At 42.4% G+C, this 21553-nt stretch overlaps 2 protein-coding genes across 3 annotated transcripts; one reads left to right on the top strand and one right to left on the bottom strand.

Annotated features, from left to right (window-relative positions):
- Positions 1-312: 312 nt before the first annotated feature.
- Positions 313-14098, bottom strand: ipo7 (importin 7). Of its 2 annotated transcripts, none has more exons than XM_079736594.1 (25): positions 13929-14098; positions 12459-12540; positions 10190-10343; positions 9668-9826; positions 9359-9515; positions 9085-9174; positions 8847-8941; positions 8685-8769; positions 8455-8589; positions 8057-8156; positions 7877-7953; positions 7608-7724; positions 7233-7322; positions 6717-6882; positions 5939-6099; positions 5654-5782; positions 4762-4828; positions 4515-4640; positions 4246-4343; positions 4057-4152; positions 3149-3369; positions 2084-2289; positions 1317-1523; positions 625-773; positions 313-524 (listed from the first exon to the last, which is right to left on the bottom strand). In XM_079736594.1, the coding sequence occupies exons 1-24, from the start codon at positions 14010-14012 to the stop codon at positions 625-627; spliced, it is 3051 nt and encodes a 1016-aa protein (XP_079592720.1). In that variant the 5' UTR covers positions 14013-14098; the 3' UTR covers positions 313-524. The 2 variants fall into 2 exon arrangements, with proteins under 2 accessions (XP_079592720.1, XP_079592719.1); XM_079736593.1 differs by having other exon boundaries at positions 657-773.
- Positions 14099-14591: 493 nt separating this feature from the next.
- On the top strand, positions 14592-21217 carry tmem41b (transmembrane protein 41B). Its single transcript, XM_079737078.1, has 7 exons — positions 14592-14757; positions 15084-15201; positions 15625-15753; positions 16186-16279; positions 18643-18747; positions 18846-18984; positions 19175-21217. Exons 1-7 carry the CDS (start codon positions 14661-14663, stop codon positions 19342-19344), a joined length of 852 nt encoding a protein of 283 aa, XP_079593204.1. The 5' UTR covers positions 14592-14660; the 3' UTR covers positions 19345-21217.
- Positions 21218-21553: the final 336 nt, after the last annotated feature.

The following is a 21553-nucleotide window of genomic DNA, read 5'->3' as shown; positions in this document are numbered from 1 at the left end:
CCAGGTGTAATGTTATCACGGCCCGTGGGCCTAAACCGTGATAATGCATTATTTCGTCCCATCATCCTTTTCAAATTGTTAGAAGCCCCCAATTTTGTTAGGTTGGGAAAAGAAAAAGAGTTGCCATCATGGTATCCGGTCCACATTGGACTCCCAGAAGACCATGCTGTTGAGAGCTTCTTCCTCACGCGTAGTGCTCAAGTTCTTGGTTTCCTTTTTGTTTTTTTTCCACCCCAGTCATTGGCTGCGTTTTGTGTTCCTTTTCCCCCCCCCACATCTTCTGGTGCTATTTCCAATTTCAGAGATTGAAGAATGACTGAGAAGAACCAGTTCTGGGACCGCTATTGAAGGGAACAACACAAGCTTTTTTTTTTTTCACTTCACTACAATCAGTCACAGAGTAATAAAAAGACGACGGGGGTGGACTCAATTCATTCCCGGAGCGCTGCCTCCAAAGTTGAAGTTAGTTGGCACCTCTGGCACTGTGAACTTGTATCCTCCGTGCTTCTCGATCATCTTGGATTCTGCAACGACGAGACAAAGCGGCATGTCGTAAAAATAATGATAGGCGCCGGGAGGCCAGACCATTTTAAGATATTAAAGCACGCTACAGCGACCGCTCACTCATGCATTGTGGGGGTGGGGGGGACACTTGCCATGTGCTGCCCGTCTCTGGTCGGCGAGCGTCCCGATGTCGTGGAGGTGTTTGCCCTGTTCCTCGTCCAGGACTTGCGTGAGAGCCTGGTACCATGCAGGGTCCTTCGCCTGCAGATCTACAACCAAGACAAGAAATAAGGGTCACGGGTTAAAGTCACATCCGTATGGAGAACGGCACACCGTTTAGACGCAGGATTCTTATGGAGTGCCCTTGAAAGTAACGCCCGAGGTATTCAAATAAAAATGAGTGAGTTGCAAATGTGTACATTTAGACTCATGGCTGTACACCCAGCTCTACATGACGATGTGCAGAGACTTTATGCTATCCTAACTCTTAATCGGACCAGAGCTAACTCTTCATCTGACTACGTCCCAGTGAAGTAGTACATTGCTCTTGGCTACGATTCATGAGCGATATGTTGAAAAAAATACCTTGCTGGCTTGAACCCAATTCATGGTTGCTGTGTGTGAACCCAAATTGAGGTCACAGTTCTAACGGCGATTTGTCGCACACCTCTGAAACACGAAAATATCTCCAGAGAGGGTGCAGGAACTACCCATCTACACCAATGTGGGGGCCAAACTAGTAATATCCCGCCCCTCCGCAACTCAAGCGGTCTACCAACGCTGATGGTTGGGGGAGGCGCGGCCATCCTTACTCTGTAGGATTGTTTTGAAGATCTGGTACTCGTCCACCAGGTTGTCCTCGTCGTCCACGGCTGTGGTGTAGCCTTCCAACGCCGTCTCCTCTGCGTCGTCCTCCTCCCAGTCCTCGTCGTCGCCGTCCTCGCCCGCCTGCTTGGCCAGCATCTCCAGGTACTCCTGGCCCTCCTCGTCGATGTCGTCCTCGTCGCTGCCCAGCTCGGCTACGGGGAGAAGGGACACGCCGCAGTCAGCGCCTTACGCCGGGATCCAACCACACGCATAAGAGCTAGACTCTGACAAGAGACATGCATTCTTGATCCTCACAAATTGAAGTTGCATCTAGGACTGATTGTACAATTCCGGACCAGTACCGATTTGTCAGATGCTGCGGTTTGTTAATTTTGGTTGTTATTCATTCCTCCCTTTTGTGCCAGGAAATAAAAGTCTTTCAGCTCTAACTTAAGCGTTTCAGCCCATCAGACTATCTATAAATGAGCACTGATTAAAATCATATATATGTATGAAACAACCTTGAATACAACCTTTCAAATGTTGGTGAAATATATAGAAATTAAGCGATACAGTTCAACTACGGCATTGCCATCTCTGAATCTCATCTTATTTCCCGATGGCCGTCGACGAGGTGAACATCGTCAGATACCGATGTACAGCGGATAAATCTGCGTATCCCTCTTTTTATCCACTAAATGGATTTCTACAGTGTATAAAGGCATTTTTTGGGGGATTCCATTAGCAGGCGTTTGTGTTTCTCTGTTCGTACCCGTCTCCTCGTCATCCTCGCCGTCTTCATCCTCCTCGTCCTGGTTCTCGTGCTCCGCTCTGCAGGCGTAGGCCCGCTTCAGGCCAATGAAGAGCAGGATGGCTGCCGGGAGGAGCTGGCTGGCCACCTGGTTCACAGCCACGGGCCGCTGGTCCAGGTCGATCAGCGCACACAGCCCCAGCACACACATCTTCCGGTCATGGAGGCTGGACAAGGAAGAGGAAAACAATGGCATTTTGAAACGTCTGATGTTGTGGTACTGCTCAGCATTTAACAACACGGGGGGGGGGGGGGTCGGTCTTCGCCTATCATGTATACTAATGTAGCAACGATGCATTAGTGACAGGATCTGTCCAAATACATCAGGATGTGTTCTGACCACAGTTAACTCAAGTCTAACTGCAGCACCCATATATTGTTCCTTTAGTATCAGCATCTATTCAGCTTTAGTCTCACAAATCAGTATGTTAATATATAAATTCTGATGGAAGCAGAGGGGAAATCTGTGTGAAAGGGACATTTCATTTCTTTAGCTTAAATTTATTTCTAAATTAAAATATTCCTGGGGGAAGGCGCACGTTTGTCTGGATGGAAACCACCTGATCAATGGAACCAAAACAACACCTGATCACCGTTTGGTAAAAAAAACAAACCAATACTAGAAAAAAACGCTGTGAAATCAGACTACATTCTGTTTACGGGTTAAAGAATGTAGTGCTTACATAGCTGAGCGTATTGGACGTCGAATTAAAGTCCAGTGAGGCCAGTGTCTGCAGAGGTTTAAAATCTAATACATGTAGTCGACTGGCCACTGTAGAAATACATTTGTTTAAAAGTCTTCTGAAACCGCCATCTTGTCATTCTCAGATGAGTTTCTCTCCAAGTCCGTACAAATATCTCCATAACTCCAACCCTAGCACACCGTGGACTGGTTTCAGGCCAAGGTGATGCGCAGTCTCCCCACCCAGACGTCTGGCTTCAGCAGTGGGGAACTTCTGGTTCCCCAAATCGCATGCTAATGCCAGGTGAAAAGGTAGTAACGAGGTGGCAGCGATCCTTCCTTACCCGAGGAAGCAGTCCACATCTTTGAGCCACTGGGTGATGAAGTGGTTGGTGATGGGCTCCGTGTTGTTGGGGAAGCGGAGGTTCTCGAGGGTGTTGAGGAGCAGAGGGGGGCTGTAGTAGAGCGCGGCGATGGCCACCTGCAGACACATGGTCCTCAGCTCGCTGGTCTTCACCTCCCGCGTCAAACGCTCCAGAGCAGCAGCCACGAACAAGGGCACGACCTGTAGGGAAAGGTAGACTGACCTGAGTACTGGTCCACTGTGCAGACACTCAGATGAAAAAATGTTTTGGTTCATTATTTTGTAGCGATATCTGGTCCAAGACTACTTCTGTGCGCCATTCATTGCCACCGACTATTTTTGTAGGAGTTTCAGGTCGACAACAGTTTGGACATTGATCAGACTAACTGGTTTGAGAACCAATAAACCGCCCAAAGCTCAGTTAGGGGGTTGGAGCTCAGGATTTCTCCAGCTTTCGATGGCAAGGCACAGCTCTACTGCTATAAGACAGCCTGCCTATACAAAGAAAGTCACTTTTCCTTATGACGGCAATGTGTTCATCCAGTCTTGTCAGCATTCAATTTGAAATAGAATACAGGCTACTATTGGCCTTATATTTACCCAATATTCCACGAGAGGGAGGGCTGAAATACTGAATATTAGCACATCTATGATTTGGTTGTAGGTACAAGGACAAAGGCTGAACGGTATAAATTTATAGCCTCCCTATATGACCCAGGAACAATCCTTAAATTGAAATTTGATAAAAAAAAAAGGGATTGTCAGGTATTGGCGTGTAAAATGTAAGAATATATTTTCCGAGTTGAATTTGCTGTAGGGCTCAATTTTGTTTTGGTTAAATTGCACCGATTCCCTGATAAATCAGGGAGCTCTGCATGAGATGCTGACCTGATCAATTCCTCGACCTTTGCACTGCAGGATGATGACCTCCAGCAGCTTGGCGGCGTGACACTCGGGGTCCTCCCCGGGGTCTCCCGTCAGGATCTGCACGAAAAGGTTTCAGAAGGGAACGGTAAGCGTCGCTGCAGCTCTGACAGCTGAAACCCAGGGGAGTCCCACCGGGTGAACCAGGTTTACCTTCTTGCACATAGCGTAGATGATTTCAAGGTATTTGGTATCGGATAGCAGGGTGTCCGTGTCCACGGTGACATAATTGTGGAGCAGAGGCATCATATCTGTAAGACGGGAATGAAACAGGTCCGAGTTACCCCTAGTGTGCACAATGTCCTCCGAGGAGTTGGTCCATTTTTTACAGTTTGTCCATTTACTTTGTTTGTTAACCAATCAAGTAGACCATGTGAACCACCATCAATGGAAAACGCTGAGGTCAGGTAGAAACAACGTACCTGTAAAGTAGTCGAATCCATCTTGCTGAAAGACTTCGTACACCAGCGGAAGTAGCTGCCACATCTGTGGCGACACCTGCTGGCAGGTCAGGCTGTGGGCCAACGACAGGATCTCCTCGTAGAACTCTGGGGAACAGAGAAGGACGAGCAGGTTAATGAGCAGTCGACGGACGACCACATACCTTCCTCCACTCTGCCCATGTATGGACAGGAATGCAGCGGAGCGAGAAGACCGAGCGCTGCTTACCAAGGACATGTTGTTGCAGGACTGTCCCAATCACCTGCAGGCAGATGCCCTCCAACTGCTGGGTGATCTACAAAAACACATTAGAATTTAAAATAACTTACTGAACAAAACAGGTTTATGATTATAAACTATGATTTGAGTACTAAGTTAGCAATGGCACAGCCATCCATCAGCTGTTAGTTAGGGAGACGAAAATTTTCTGTACAAGATTATTTTGTTTTTATACCTCTCCCTGGTTCATTACTACCCTGACTAATTATCCATCTCGTCTGTCATTCACAGATGCGTGAAAGGAACACTTCTCATGATTGGGGGGGGGGGGGTGATGATGAGCCCTCTTTGGCTCATTTTGGATGAAGATGCAAGACTTCTCACATCGTACCTCGAGATACAACTTGTGATATAAAAAAAAGATCAAAGCTGATCAAATGGAAATCCCTGCAAGCTTTCTGTAGTCTTTGACACTGACAGTACATAGAAACAGCCAACAGCTCTACACCAGCAGTTTACCTGAATAAATCTACTTCTGTCCCTGGGGAATCTTTGACAGTCCCAACTGTCATCTCTCCCTTTATTGACTGTGCTTTACGCCTCGTAAAAATAAGCTCTGCTGCTTGTGGTTGGTTCTTTCCTAGAAAGAGCGGTACACAGATAGCTCAGAGTAGTACAGTGTTACGCAACAGAGGGCTGCTGCTGCTGTGAGGAAGAGCCTCGGCGGACCCGTGTGGCTGTCCAGCACTATTTCTAGCTTATGACTGATGCATTGTGGGTGGGGGAGAGAGAAAGAGCGCTCATGCCCAATGGTGGGCGGCTGACGCTTTCTGCCGGCCACAATACATCGCACCAGAGCGGGGATGGAGTGAGTGAATGGGCTTTGGAGTGTGGCGCCAACCTCCTTATGGTCCTCCACCACACTGAGCAACGTGTCGATGGTGTTGAGGATGCCCATGGCCGTGACCGCCTTGTCGTCTCCGCCTTCCTCTTCTGGGCCCGTCTGGATCACCTGGTTGAATGTCATGGCCTGTTGTCCGCAAGAACACAAAGAGTCACGCTGGCGTTTGTACATTAGTCACACACGCCACATAGTCACACTTCTATTATACCTCGTAGCCAGTGGCGAGGAACTTGCAGTTAGTCACTTCCCGTAATTAAAGAAGAAAAAAAAAAGGGGACTCACCAAATGCTGCGTCATCTCCACGGCGATGGGCGTGACCTCTTCGCTGTATTCACAGATCATCTTCTGGATGACGTTGGTGAGGTCATCGTTCTCCGTTTCCCGGACGATGTGCAGCAGTGCTTGCATCACGGGCCGAATGAAGGGGGTGATGTACTCTTTGGCTGCAGAACGGGTAGGCAATAGGGCCACGTGGTCACAGAGGAAATAAAACATGTTGACCGAATGCTACGCTTTGTCTTTTTGGTTTGGAGGGTTGCATTTTGATAGAGTTGAATCCTTGGGCGAACAACCAATGGGAAAACCCCAAACATGTTTTTACATGCAATCACCCTTAACATGATTAATGTTCTCTTGTGCTCATGTGCTCTTCTCTTCCTCTCTAATAATGTTCGGAGAACAGCCTGAAGGCATACACAGAGAGCTTTTTTCTACAACTAACCATAGCCATCTACGCTGCGGACAAGTGTTCGCATATTATTCAAAGAAATAAGCTAAAACGACCTCTGTTGTAAAAGTGGCAGGTCTGTTAATGTGAAGCTGTGTTTCAAGTCGTGTGTAGTTGTATTGACTTATGCATAGAAAATACTAAATTCATGATTCAATCACATGTCTGAACCTTCAAGTTCTTATCTGTTAATCTTGGATAATATATGCAAATATTAATACCATTAACAGAATGCTAATTTTAGTTAGCCACGATAAAAGATATGCAATATTCAACATAATGCACTGGCCTGGGAATGCATTCCATGGCTTTTGATGGGCTGAACTTCCTTACCTTTCTCCTGGTTGCTAATGAGGACCTGCAGGGCAATGGCGGCCTCCACCTTAACGGGCATCTCGTTGTCGTTGATGAGACACAGGCGGGTCAGCTCCAGAGCTGTCTGCAGGTTCTGGTCGCTCTTGAACTTCACCTCGCAGAAGTAATGCAAAACCCAGCAGGCCTGTGTATTCAATGAAAAATAATACAATTAACGACAAGACTATTATTCCAACTATGGCCACCAATGATGGATGTTATAAAGACGTTTTGGATATAAGCATCCACAAAATGCCCTTTAATGTTACATTTATACTTTTAAATGCTTCTAATTTATACACGTAAAAGGCCTATATGTTGGCAAAAGGCGTTTTAAAAGACAACACTATTACAACTACCTAGTTGCTTTACAGTAAATGAATGTAGACAATATTAAAGGAGTAGGCTGGGGTTACTCAGGAATGGACAGGTAGATGTACTGTTTATTCACACTGCATTAATGGACCCGAGAATAGTCATTTCAACACTTCTTACCCTGGCTCTCATGTAGCCCAGTTCACTGCGGAACAGAGGGAAGACGTGATTCTGCAGCATGAACTCCATCTGATCCTTATAAACCTTTTTCTGTGTTAAAGGAACAAAGGAAGAACACCAAATAAGCCAAACAATTGCTTATTGCAAAGTTGTGACAGGCCGTGTAATTTTAAACAAATAATATTAGTTTCGAGATGCGCCACAACATTAGTCAATGATAAAATATGAACAAAAGCTGGTGACAAGTTTAATTCTCTAAATAGTTGTAAACAGCCTCGTCAAGTACACGATAGAGGAAAAGCAAAAGGAAAACAAAAAGGGCCAAAAGCTTGGTGAACACTGCACACAGCTACAAACATTCTGCGCCATCCTTACCTTGAGCAGGATTTCAGCTAGCGACCCAATCATGTGAAGGGCGCCGTCCTTTTTCCTGGGGTCACAGGCAGGGTCGGTGAGGATCTGGTAGCAGAAGCCCATGGTCTTTTGCAGAACCTGAACAGAACACAAAGAAAACCAAGTCGTCAGTGCTTTAGCCCAGAATAGTCTTTTCAACCAGTCACATATCCATAGGTGGTTCTCAAAGAGCATCATTCAATTAAGTAATTGCTTCACATGCTCCGTTGATCGAAGCTCAGTTAACCCACCTCTTTCCTCTTATTGCAGGAAGTGAAGAGCAGCGTTTGTGCCGCCGTAGTGGGGGAAATGAAGTCCTCGAACACATCTTAAAATAAAAAGGGAAGGTGACGCATTAGAAGGGCACCAGTGAGACCGCGTGTTCATTCGCAGCTGCATCCAATAGGTTCCAGAGAGGTTCCACCACTCACCAAACTTCATGCGGATGTACTCGTACGGGTCCTCCTGCCACAGCTCCTCGTCGCTGTCTGTGTAACACATGAGTGGGAAAACCACATCCTGAATGATGCCCTGCAGAAGGTCAAGCAGAAACAAGACATGTCAGAATGGTTACAGTGCCGCGGCCATGATTTCATCTGTACTTTTGAATGACATTTCCGTATTTCAACATTTCCCCTCAGTACTGCACATAAAACGATTTTAGTGGTCGTAACCGCATTGTGCAATCAAACGTAAGAACGCAAAGGACCCATGATTCAACTAGCAGTACAGACCTTTACATTTATCGCTTATATGCAACAAGATAAGCCCTCCATTGTTATTGATAGTTGTTGTATAGGCATCTCGGGAGAAATATATGCATTCAAACCTGGATGTGTTGTTTGAGGTTCTTCCAGGTGACTGCGTGTGCGATGCCCTGGTTAATATAGTTAAGTGTTTGCTGGAGTACCCTTGGGGCCACATATTGCTTCTCCTTGTACTGATACAACACTTTCAGCAGCACCTAGTCAGAAAAAGAAAAGGTAATTTGTTATAGTCCCTTACTGTCCAATCACATTTATCAAAGCATACATCACACACACACACACACACACACACCTGTTGTGCAGCGACTGCATATCCTTTAAGAAATAGTTCAGCAAATTCTGCATACTCTTTGGTTGTGTTCCCAGGGCTTCCATACCTGGAAAGAGTTTAGTCCTTTAGTAATATCAGCTTTAAAATATCAGTTTCACATATAAAACAAAAGGCGATGTCTACCTCTCAAACAGCCTGGCCAAGATGTGAAGAGCCCACTTCTTGCACTTCCACCAGGGTAGCTCGGGCCTCTCTTCCTCATCTGCCTGCATGGTCTCCTGTGAAGGAAAGACTCTTTGGTCAGGTGGAGTTTCAACACGTCAACTGGTTGAGGGGAAGGGGAACGCAATGAAACCAGTGTTTCTCTAGGCACCTTATCGTGGGAGCATAATCCCATGACTAATGCATTTTATTAACTCACTGGAGGCACATCCCTGTCCACTACAGTCTTGAGGATCTCCATCCACTCCGTCAGGTTCTGTCTGTTAATGAGCTCCAGGGGGAGGTTGTACTGTGGGAATAATGACACACCAGGTTGAAAACACCTCTGTTAGGCAGGCACTCTCCCATCAACTAATACAATTTTAAACTTAATGCAGATAACATCACTTAGTTCCAAATAAAAGGATAACAAGATCTATCCCTATATATAGATAAATATTGAAGATAAACGTCATTCAATGCAACACCAGTACCTGAAACAGGGCGTAGATGATCTTAAAGATCTGCTTCTGCACCAGAACAGAGTCGCTGGATGGATCAGGCAGCAGCTGGATGAAGCGATCCTTCAGCATGGGCATAAAGATGTGCATGGCGGCCACCAGAGGCTGACGTTCATCTGGTTTCTTGTACCTTTTTGAGCACAGAGATCCAATTAGCCAGAGAAACACCTGGACAATACCGAGTTCATCATGATCCGATATTCTTTTGGCAGAGCAAAACCTTTGTACTTTTATTTAGCTGCGATTTTTAACAAAGGAGATTCTTAGAAGGCATCTGCTTACTCATAGTTCTTGACCAACTGATAGAGGCAGAGCAGGATTCCGAGCCACCCTGCACTGTTGTCAGACTGTAGGTAGAAGCCAATCTTGTCCACGATGGTTGTCCATTTCCCTGGGTAGTCATGCTTGATCATGTGATGTATGCATGTCGTCAGTTGAACTCTAAAAAGGTTGTGGGAAAAATGGGCGTTCAGCAATAGTTGGTTTGATGGGAAAGGCCATCAGGGAGGCAAAGTTTAGAAATTAATCAGATCAACGAATGGCTTGTTCTTACTACTTGTGAACGTGTAGTCCAGAATATCAATATATCTGGTGGGCAACTCCGGAACCTAGAATAACTTTATATATTGAAAATTCAATGTCAATTTGGGATATAACCACTGTGGGTTTCGGGGTGCAAGAAAAAGACAAGGCTACCAGTATTGGTTTTAAAAGATAGTTGATCATGTCTTTACTCTATGACTTGTCTACAGGCAAATGAGAACCATTTGTTTTGCGCTCAACAACCCACTCTACTTTGGTTACCTGATGCGCTCTGGGGAGTGGATGATGGCCTCCACAATGTTGTCTCGGATGAACTGCCGGTCCTCCTCTGGGATGTTATTGACCGGGGGCTCGGTGGAGGAGCTGTCGCCCTCACTCCAATGCTGGGTTATCATGTTCTTAAGGTAAATCACACCTGGGAGGGAAACAAATCCATAGGCAAAACATTTAGTTCAGTGGAGAGACAATTATGAAGGACACAGATGCCAACCGGTCTTAAGTAAAATCAATGCGTAGCTAGGTTTAACACCCAGACCCACTTGTCAGTTCACCAATCAATGGTCTGCAACATATAGGTGGACGTCACGTTGCCGTCTTGCCTTTGATTTGAGTGACATGTACGGGAGAAGGCTCTGAAAGGCTTTGCAAGGTTGTGTTGATGTTGCAAACTCCTGGTTGTGCTGCTCATCTGCTGCAGTCACCCAAACATGTAGTCTTTATACCCCTCTTTCAGCTAAAGCTACACCAACCCTAGCCTCGTGAGACCATCCTGTTCCTAAGAGTTAACATTCTGTTTCTCTCTGCAGATGGCCAGTCCGGCCTGAATCCCTTTGAAAGCCTTCCCCAAAATCTGCTATGCTAGGACCAATCAGCGAGTTTCAGTTGATGAGGAAAAGCGCAGTCTGCCAAAATAAAACAAGAATAGTGACAACAAATAAAGTGTAAACTACGGACCAAACAAAAAACTTTGAATTCGCAGAACGTGTTGTTGCCTTTTGTTTCGACATTAAACAGCAAGAGCATAGTGAGCAAGAGCCTAGGTCTGATCTGCTGGAGTTTTCTTGAACAATGCAAGACGCAGCCATCTTTAAAAATCTATTGCTGCCCAGCCAAGGCAGATATACATTGCTCAATGCAAAAGGTGAATACCTTGATGGTCTCACGCGCCTACACCAAGGTGTAGCCTGTTCTATGACACATTCAAGATCTGAAATTGTTTACTAAAAAATGTCCTCCAGACTAGTTTGACGTCTTAAGTCTATTGAGGAAACAATGCAGTACAGGGTAGCTCCATCTGATGCTGTAGTTTCATCTGAGGAAACCAAATGTAACAATTGCAAAGGGAGCTCAGTTTCAATGCCTTGTTGGTAATAAAACAGAGAAAGCCGGCCAAGCAGAGGCGGCGGTACTGTCTGAGGTTGACTAATACGTTACGACTCTCCAAGTAGTCAGTGACGTCACATTACATTAGAATCCTTTTATTATTTATTTAAACACGTTATACACGGTCAACAAAGTATTTGAGGCCAAAATTTACAACAACAAAAAAGTTGCCCAAAATAAATTCTTAATAGCTGTGTCACATTTCAAATGAAGCGCACTGGTGACAATTGTGTATGAGAGCGGCTAATGGGGCTTCCCTTTAAGGCCAACTGCCTGCAGGGAAAGGCATCTGAGGGAATGCGGGAGGGGGAGGGTTAGACTGCTGACACATGTGTCTATGCCACCGGTGAGGCAATCATAATCCTGCCCATCAGTGCTGACAGAGCGTAACCCCCTTACCCAAGCCTCGAATGCCATCCCAGTACACTACTGCCCCGATACTGGCAGACTAGACTCTAAAACAGCATTAAAAAAAAAAGAAGGGCCAATGTAACATTTGTGTGTGTGTGTGTGTGTGTGTGTGTGTGTGTGTGTGTGTGTGTGTGTGTGTGTGTGTGTGTGTGTGTGTGTGTGTGTGTGTGTGTGTGTGTGTGTGTGTGTATATATCTTTCAGAGGGGCAAAGAACAATTAACCAGTTACGTTGTGGATACTTGATTGTGTCATCTTAATTATGCCAACTACAATGAGTGTGCTTAGTTACTGAGGCACACAGTATTCTCCGGCAGCACACAAACTGGAGCTCTCCTTTTTGGGAGAAATAACGGTCTCTTATATGTAAACAAATAAGAGCCCATTTTGCTCATGGGCCCTGGCAAGTCTACTGTCGGCAGACAACATTTCACAATAATCTATTGTGAAATGTTTTTTTTTTAACATAAAAACACTTGATTTCCAAGTAAATTATACATTAACATACAACAGTTAAAAGACATGGCAATGTCTGGAGGGTATTCAAGCCTTGCAGGTTATTTTCCAATTTATAAGATTTATAAGGATTTCCATAAAAACATATCTAAAACGTAATAAATTAGGACTTTTAGGAGGAATATTGAATGGTTGCCATGGCTACGATAGCAGCCATGATATGTTTTTTCAAAGTATGTAAATTATGCCATGCAAAGAATATCAACATAGATTTTGGCTCACCTGCTTGCCTCACATTCAGATCCAGTTGATCCGACATGGTGACTCGTAATAGAGTAGACACAAAGTTGACCTGGGTGTGTCCCTATAAATCAGAAAGTATAGACAATCTGGTTTAAACCCGGCCCCATCCCAAAACATTTGTATACAAGTAAATAATATTAGAAAACAGTGAAAATGCAGATTAGAGATGGAATGTTGTGAGTAGGCATGTCAAGGAATATACAAGGTTATTACCGGTAGTCATTATAGTTTGAAATATTGTGGACGTGTTAGTTACCATCAAGGTGGCCAATACTTTGACTATGGACATAATATAAAACTGATAGGTGCTACAGGATAAAACAACCATCATTGTTATATATACATATATGCAAGTTAGGCAGAGGACTTGCTATCCAGCTTTTTCTGAATAGATGGTCTACGTGAACTTCTGACCCAGGCAAATGTGCCATCAGTATGGACACACTGGCAGTATATGACTTACATTATGGCCTAATATACCCAAGTCGGGTTATTACGGAATGCCTTAAACGTGACACGATGTTAGAAGGCTAAACACTAATACCGATATGAAACCAATTGACAACTCCCCAATGCATTTGTCACAGAATAGACATGAGCACTAAAGCTCGCCGAACAGGCTTGCTTGTCATTTTGACTAATGTGTTAACGCATGGTTCATTTTTGGGACGCTCTTTAAACCTGTACACATTTGACCAACTTGGTTAACCGTGCATGGATGGCCTTGCTTATCGTGGCTTTTCTGCCACTGTGACATTGAGTCCAACAGTTAACCTACGTCAACTTTCTAGTACGTAGCTTACATCGTAACACAATCCTAAGTGGCTGGTCTTCAAATGTAGGAATAAATCGTACATGAACATGGAGGTTTAAAGTGATGTCGCATTCTTTACTGGGCCGTGAAAATTAAATGTCATCACCGCTGGCTACTCGTAATGACACGTGAGCAGAGGCTACAGAACAGGGGAGGTTTTCCAACTAGTTACGTTAGCTAAAGTTAACCAACTTATCTGCCCTTTCCTTCACTCAAACACCGTAGTCATACCTCGTCATTAACTGTCACATGCCATTACCAGTGGGTTTTATAATTACGTTTCTTAAATAAGGAACTGCAGCGCAGCAACTGTGTGTGACAAGGGAACCATTAGCACCATGGCTAGCATTAGCAACAGCGAGGTTAGCTGACTGGTAATACTGCTAGCGTTAGATACGGTCAATGCTTGTCATCACAACGGGTAGTTGTCACTATACACTTCAAGTGTATTTACCATAAGCAAAAGTAATGTCGTTCTTACATCAATAAATATCAAATTCCCAATGACACGTTTTCTGAGAAACTTAACGATAGCAGATCCTGATTGCGTGATCACACCATCTTTGATGTTGTGAGCGAACGAGGCCCGATCCCGGGCCGCGCCACAACTACCATTATCACCACAACAACTTTACCTCGTTCAGCTGTCTCTCGGCAGCCTCACGCAGATTGGGGTCCATGGTCCCCCGAAGGGCCTCGATTAAAGACTCTGGATCCATAGCGAATAGTCTGTTGTGGCTCGGATTCTGGTTTTCAGTTGTCGTTCAATTCCCAGTCGCTGCGCACATGGACGCACGGCTCTCCAGTTACCGGCGCGAAAGGAAGAAGTGCATGAAGTACCCGGATAAATCAGCGCCAAGTTTCTGCAGTACGAACATCCGCTTGTAGCTCTAGCTCCAGGGACTTGTAGTTTTATCTTATTGATTCGAGGCGACTACGTCGGGCAAACTTTCTGGGCTTTCTGGTTACGTTTACTTTAACAATAAAAAAAAACAGCATATACTAAATAGGCCCACGAATTAGAAATTTTGAAATATATGCACATACTTATTTAACGCAATGATACCTACAAATGTGTGAGCAAATCATAGGTGTGAACACGTCTCAGAATTAAACATTTTAATATTTCAACAGTTGAACAAATGACAAAAAGAAGACAACGGTTTTGGTTCGCGGACAAATACGAATCGGTATACGACGTGTGTAGTATACCCATGTGTACACCAGGGGGCGCTCTCATGGAATCTCTCCTCTTGATGCTGGGTGTAAAGGTAAAAGGTCATGTTATAACGTGACGGGTGTATGTGGTGCCTGGACCCGAAGTCCAAATTTTTGCTGGCATACAACAGAATTACTTTGGGCAAGATATGGCCAAAAAACGTAGAGATCGGCGAGAGGCAGGGGTAGTGCCTTTAGCACACGAAGAGCAACATGAGAAGCTTGAGGAAGTGAATTCAACGAAAGGTAAATTGTCGTTCATAATCCGCATCTGTTAACCATATTCCAATTAGCTTAGATCGGCCTAGTGCTGTAGACTGACCTGTGTATATAATCTATTAGATAACAATAACACTAAAAATACCTAAAACGAAATTATCTTTATATATGTATGTCAATTTGAACAGTTAAGCGTTTATTAATCTGGCTCTGACAGGATCTGACCTTAACCAGCTGACACGGTTGTGGGTCCCTCACGTTACCACCAACCCATCCTCATGAACGTTATTCCATTACAGGGTGTTCTGTGTTACTTGAGCAATGACGACATTATTTGCCTCTTTCCCCCGCAGACACACCAAGTGCTCCAGCGGGTTCAGCTCGCATGTCTCTTCTAATCTTGCTATCTATATTTACATGTTCTGCCTCAATCATGTACCTAGTGTACAGTTACTTCCCAGAGCTGAATGAGTAAGTTGTTTTCTCTACATTCCATTTGAAAAGGAACAATGTCTCATGAAAAAGCCCAAATTAGTAATAGTTTCTAATTCATTGTTTCATGACAAGGGTATCCTATTAGTATATTGTGATTCATTTAATTTGACCTTCCCTGTGAGGGTAGTCATGAATGTATTATTGGTTATCATTTAGTCACTTCATATTGAACACTTGTAGGATGATGATGATGATGATTTCACTTCATGTTGATAGTAAATATGCAGACACCCAGGTCATTCTAAAGGGTTAAGGATTTATCCAGCAACTGTCCTCCAAATCCTACTTTAAATGTTTTTTTTTAACTAGCCAAAGCCCGCCTATTTTGCAACTTAACCTCTGGTCATTTTTTAGCAGGTCAGCTAAACATTTTCACTATTATTGTTATTTGACATACAGTGATGAAATGGAGAAAATCAAGATTCCCAAAGACATGGAGGACGCAAAAGCATTAGGCACTGTGCTGTCTAAATACAAGGACACCTACTACACTGAGGTTTTGATGGCCTACTTCACCACCTATATTTTGTATCCTTTGAAGAAATGCATGAAACAAAACTATTTATGAATCTGTGATTTGAAAAGCATGTTCACAGTTAATAGTTTAAATCTTTGTTTGGTTTTATTAGCCATAATGTTACCAAATTAAGCTATATTATCTGCCTTTCCTGTTGAAAAAGCTATGAAATATTTCCACATACAGATCTTTTGGCAACAGGATATTTGTGGTAATCAGTGTTTTGTGATTGTAGTTGCAATAACCAGAACATTGCCTTGACCTAGTAATAGGCCTACATTTTCAGATTGAGGTACAACTCTATTTATATTCATTAAAATGTTGCAATTTATTTTATTTTTTAGTTGCAAATGCTAACCTGCTTATTTCTCCTGTGGGGAGGACTCTTTAAACACTTGATTGAGTTTTGATGCTGGACGTTTACCTTGACACGTATGTCTCAGCCTTCAGACTTTTGCCATCCCAGGATCAATCTTTCTCAGTATCCTGTCTGGGTATCTCTATCCTTTTCCTCTGGCTCTATTCCTGGTCTGCTTGGTGAGTAAGAATCATTTATATAATCTATGATTTAAATATAATAAGCTGTGTAAAGTACTTTTGAAGGGTATATCTTAAGGTTTTCTTGTTTTAATTGCTATGAATTCGCATTAATCCATGCCATTATTTAAATTGACCATAGAATAGTGCAGAAAACATGAGTACAAACGCATACATGGACTGCCATTTAGTGCCTGAGATTTTGTTTCCTCTGCTGCAACACCTTTTTGTAATCAAGTAAGTCATCAAAATGATCAAATGACATGTTAAAGGGGACCACAGCGCAAGGTGTATGCTTCTTCGACCACATTTCCTGTTTCTAGACACAGTTCAAGTGCTGCGGTTGCAAATGGGAGAACAAATATAATGTTGAAAAAATACAATCAACATTATAATTGACAAATATTAGGCTTTAAAACTATAAAATCTCATCCTAAAACTGATATGTTATACAAATAAAAAAGGCAGGCCAGCCCATACCGCTCTCTTTGTACACCAGCACTCCCAAAACCCTTCCCACAAATGCCGCCGACCTACGTTAGTTTGCATCACAAAGTTTCACCAGCAGTAAGAGTGGACAGAACACTGTTATTTATTCATCTTAATTCTTAAAGTCTCCCGTCTACTAACTGGGAGGAGCTTAATTGACCACTTTGCGACTTCATTACACAAAAAGAGTAGTTATTTTGTGTAATATGTAATATTATGGCATTCCGCATATCCAAAAAGAGTAAGACCTATATCATGTTTGTTGTTGAGTAGTGTACTAACATTATCCCAATTAGTTTCAACAATGTTCAAAAACAGAAATCCATTGTTTTATTCACAGTAACGATCCGTTACACTTGGTTGCATGTCAATGGCATCATATTCCCTTTACCCCCTTACTTATGGGGAAACGTGCAAAAAACGTAATCCAGAAGGGACATTATTTATGAATATGATGTTTCAATATCGATCTGGCTTACTCCAATGTGTTGATTTGACAAGGTGCTCATGCCAGCAGCCAAGCTGGTGAAGCGAATCACACCCATAGACTTAACTTATCCGGGTAAATTAAGTAATTTAAACAAGAACAACGCGGTCTACGATCCATACATTCCCTTTTTTTGTACTATCCATCTATAACAATTATAGTAGAGCTGCGAACAATGGGTTGCAACACATTGTACTCACTCCCACACTGACGACAAACCTCCTCTGTGTAGCCCATATATTCACATCTCCTTGCACACTTCAAAACTTGATCATGCAATGGAGGAAGGATTGTGGTTGGCTTTTCCCCACACAGAAGGCGGCTGGCCAAAGTAGTTTACAGTCTAACCGTAGTTCACAAATTATTATTAGGGATGCAAGAATTACAAAAAAACGAATCGATCACGGTCTGAATTTCAACGAGGACTTTTACTTTTGTATGCATTTTTTTTGGTATGAAAAAGTCTGATTTCCACCAATGTACACATAATGAAAAGTCAGCTTAGTCTGTATTATATACATTCTATGTGCTCATCACCCAAACCTGTGCTCCACTAGCAATGCAGTTCTTTATCTGCTTTTTACTGTTGTACGGCGTGATACACTTCTAAACAGTGGTTTATTTCAATGGAAACGTTTGAAATGTGTCAAATCTCTGGTTTAGTAACATTTTAGTTTGGCTTTTGTTTAGGGATGGCTACCTTGTATTTGCTTATTGTGTAGAAATATTGAACAATGTCTATAGAGGGGTGGGCTGCTGCCCGTGCTTATACACTGCTAGTCACACGGGTCGGATGCAAGTTATCGCGTGTTTAGTTCTACTGATTTAAGGAAAAATACCAATGAAAAGTAATGAGTTATCGATGACAGTGTCTTATACAGTAGTAGAGAATGTTCGAACAAGGACATTGATAAGTTACAGGATGATGTATGGCACAAATCCCAACAACTTTTAAGCACAATCATCACCCCCCTTGTCAACCCAAACCCCTAGTATAATCAAATTCTTTGGGGAAACACTGTTATATGTACGCTAAGAATACGAAGTTACAACAACGTTCAACATGCTCTTTAAGTTACTTTGATTATGATTGTTTGGAACATGGAAATCAGCGCTGGACTACCCCACATAACATTAACTACAGCTGTAGAGGGTATTCAATTCATGTAAGTTAAAGTAATAAAATGACATGACATGACAACTTTGTTTTCATCACTGGCAATGGTGGTGAAAACATCAACTCCCATGTTCTGACAATACTTCATGAAGTCATTTATTGGATTGAGTGTCCCCTAGCAGCAGAAATTACATAGACAACCTCCACCTCACTAAACATGATATATGTACTTTATGTAGGTTTATTCTTGTCCTTTTCATTCTTTCATAGTGCTCTGGACTGGGGGCCTCCTTCTGTTATATGTTGTCCTATCTTGTGGGCAGACCAGTGGTCTACAGATATCTTTCAGAGAGAGCTAAGAAATGGTCTCAGCAGGTAACTCGACACGTTCTTTCATTAGCTTATCCTTTTTACATTTTTGCATGCTGGGTTTAGGTTAAAAAGGCTGATTGTGAGTGACTTTTTGTTGGCAGGTTGACAAGCACAGAAAACATTTGATCAATTACATCATATTCCTGAGGATAACCCCTTTCCTACCAAACTGGTTCATCAACATCACCTCGCCTGTCATCAATGTACCCTTGGGTGTTTTCTTCCTTGGTACATTCCTTGGTAAGGCCACAATATATAATGCTTTGCTTTTTCTGTTCCTTCAATCCAGCTCCTACATATGTTTGTTTTAGCATTCTCTATTCTGCCCAATTCAGAATGTTAAAAAATTTGAATTGTAATGCGGTATTGAAGCATTGAGAGGAACGGGAAGTTCATTTGAAAGCGGCATGTATTTCTGTTGCACCATCAGGAGTTGCACCACCATCATTTGTCGCAATCAACGCCGGCACCACCCTGTACAAACTAACGACTGCTGGCGAGGCCGTGTCCTGGAACTCTCTGGCGGTTCTGGGGGTGCTGGCCGTGCTCTCCATATTGCCCGTCTGCTTCCAGAAGAAACTGCAGGAGAAGTTAGAGTAGGGCATCTTCGGATGCTCTACATCGTTCAGATCGCCCGCCTGATTGCCAGAAACAGCACTCTGAGAAGTCCCTCAAGTTGCTGCCTCCGCCCTCACTCTCCTCCGTCGCTCAGTCTGCTGGGAGGTACAACTCGTGATCTCTGGCACAAAGAGCACTCCTGAAAACTTCATGCCGTTATGGGTTCCTCGTGACTTAGGCTCAAGAACCCCTTGTGCTTGCTTTTGTTATGTCTTTATATTTGAAATTGTGGCACATCCTTAAACACATTTGGTTTTATTGAGTTGAAGCATTATTTGTTATAAAAGGGTTTTCAAGTAGCAATATCCTTACACTTGGATACGGGATCCCAGTGTGCAGGTATTGCAGTTGCCAAGGGCTCTACTGCCTTACTTTGTGTGTAACCATCTGTTGGGATACCTCTTCATTCTGCAGGAATGGATTTTATTGATTTTAAATAAAAGATGAAAGGGACTTGATATAAAATTCAAGGTTGATACTATTGTTTCAATATGTTTGAAAAAAATATTTTGGCAGCAACATAAGAAGGTTATTTAGGCATTTAGTATCCACGCAACACTCCCTTCAAACTGCCAATGACATGTCAATATTATTTCATGGCATCTTAGCCAACGTATCCTCAGAAGCAATAATTGGCACACTTCTTTGAAATGTCATTTTTAGTTGAAGAAAAGGGTTTGCAATGCAAGTTTTAACTTTTATTTAAGTCTTTAGTTTTCAGTTAAGTTTTATGGTCCAGCAATGAATTTTTTTAGGGAGGTTCAACTGTAGATTGTTTAACTACATACCATTTAGATTAATATTTTAATTATTCAGAAGAAAATCTCGTAGCCAATTTCAAATACACTTGCAGATCTTTTATATTTATAGCTTTTTCTTTAACCGCAGCAGTTGGGCGACTAAAAACACTCCCACACACCAAGACTTGCATAAGTGATGTATCTCATTACATCTACAACTTTGAGCGGTCGAAGCATATCTAAACTGGGGATCTTGAGATGCACTCCACTCTGGAATAGCTGAATTCAAAATGGTGCACAGTGTGGTAAAAAAAACAATCATGTGCTATGATTCATGCATGACACTGGCATTAAACTTTGCTGTTTAACATTATACAAATGGTGTGTGTGGTGGATGAGTAGATTTCTTAAGCATGATCGGGATTTGTGATGTATCCAAGCCATGCCATGCCTTGATTTGTCTGTCTTCTAATTTAAGAGTTGTATGCATCAGATGTTGAGAATTCTTAACTTTTATTTTCCTTGTTGGTCAACTTTTAGACTGTATGCTAAATATGTTGTATTTCTCAATGTTCCAAGGGGATCACTGGAGCTGATGCAGATATTTAAATATTTACTTGATATTTGATGACTCAACATTTATATTGGTAGATTACTTGTATGTTAATGTGTTGATTTTCAAATTCTGTTTTTAACCAGCAGATTTTTGTTTCTTATTTATTTGCTTAAATTTTGATTTAAATTCATGTTTCTGTATTAACGCTCATACAATATTTGTACCTCAGGCATTTTTTATCAAATACTACATGGAAAGTATATTTGAAAGGTAGCTTCTTGTGCATACATGCATGGGTTATTACTTTTCATATATTCAATCACACATACCTACTTGTTTTTACACTTAATGTCCATCCTTCTAAACATTTAATTTTGCAGCTGATTACTGTGACAAATTGACTTGTACACACAGTTTTATTTTTTAATTATATTAAGTATTTATATTCAAATTGTAAAATAAACATTCATGTACAAGAGAATACTTGCCCTAACAATGCTGAACAGAACCCTGACTCCTTATAATTAACCCCTATTTCTAACGCAAACTTCATTGTAAAGATTTTTGGAAACAAATCATTAACTGCTGCAGATCAGTGGTGTATAAAGTGGGATGGGTTGTTACAAAAACGTATTGCCTTTATGTAATGAAATATACTTTATTATTTGTTCTATATATTAGCTTAGCAATTAATAAAAATGTGTGAAGCATCTTATCAGTTAACTTTCCAAAAAGCAGGATAACCCGAAAGCACCTTACTTGCCAACCTAGGGCATGGTAACTACACACACAGTAAACAAAGCATGAACTGAGATTAACCCAGAGTTCAAAACAACAAGGAACCCATATACACCTCAAATTAAAGACCAGATAGCAATTCAACTCCTTGACAAGT

This window comes from Pollachius pollachius (assembly GCF_949987615.1).
Source record: "Pollachius pollachius genome assembly, chromosome: 5".
NCBI lineage: Eukaryota > Metazoa > Chordata > Actinopteri > Gadiformes > Gadidae > Pollachius > Pollachius pollachius.
This window is presented reverse-complemented; position numbering and strand designations above follow the sequence as displayed.

Bases quoted from the DNA above. Each gene is read 5' to 3' on its own strand.
- ipo7 (XM_079736593.1), bottom strand. From the start codon at position 14,012: ATGGATCCAGAGTCTTTAATCGAGGCCCTTCGGGGGACCATGGACCCC. The intron at 8,590-8,684 runs GTGTGTGTGTGT...TTTTCTGACTAG, and splicing joins ATGCAGTCGCTGCACAACAG to GTGCTGCTGAAAGTGTTGTA. The intron at 525-656 runs GCAAGTGTCCCC...TCGTCGTTGCAG, and splicing joins CCAGAGACGGGCAGCACATG to AATCCAAGATGATCGAGAAG.
- tmem41b (XM_079737078.1), top strand. From the start codon at position 14,661: ATGGCCAAAAAACGTAGAGATCGGCGAGAGGCAGGGGTAGTGCCTTTA. The intron at 15,202-15,624 runs GTAAGTTGTTTT...TTTGACATACAG, and splicing joins TACTTCCCAGAGCTGAATGA to TGATGAAATGGAGAAAATCA. The intron at 18,985-19,174 runs GTAAGGCCACAA...TTGCACCATCAG, and splicing joins CTTCCTTGGTACATTCCTTG to GAGTTGCACCACCATCATTT.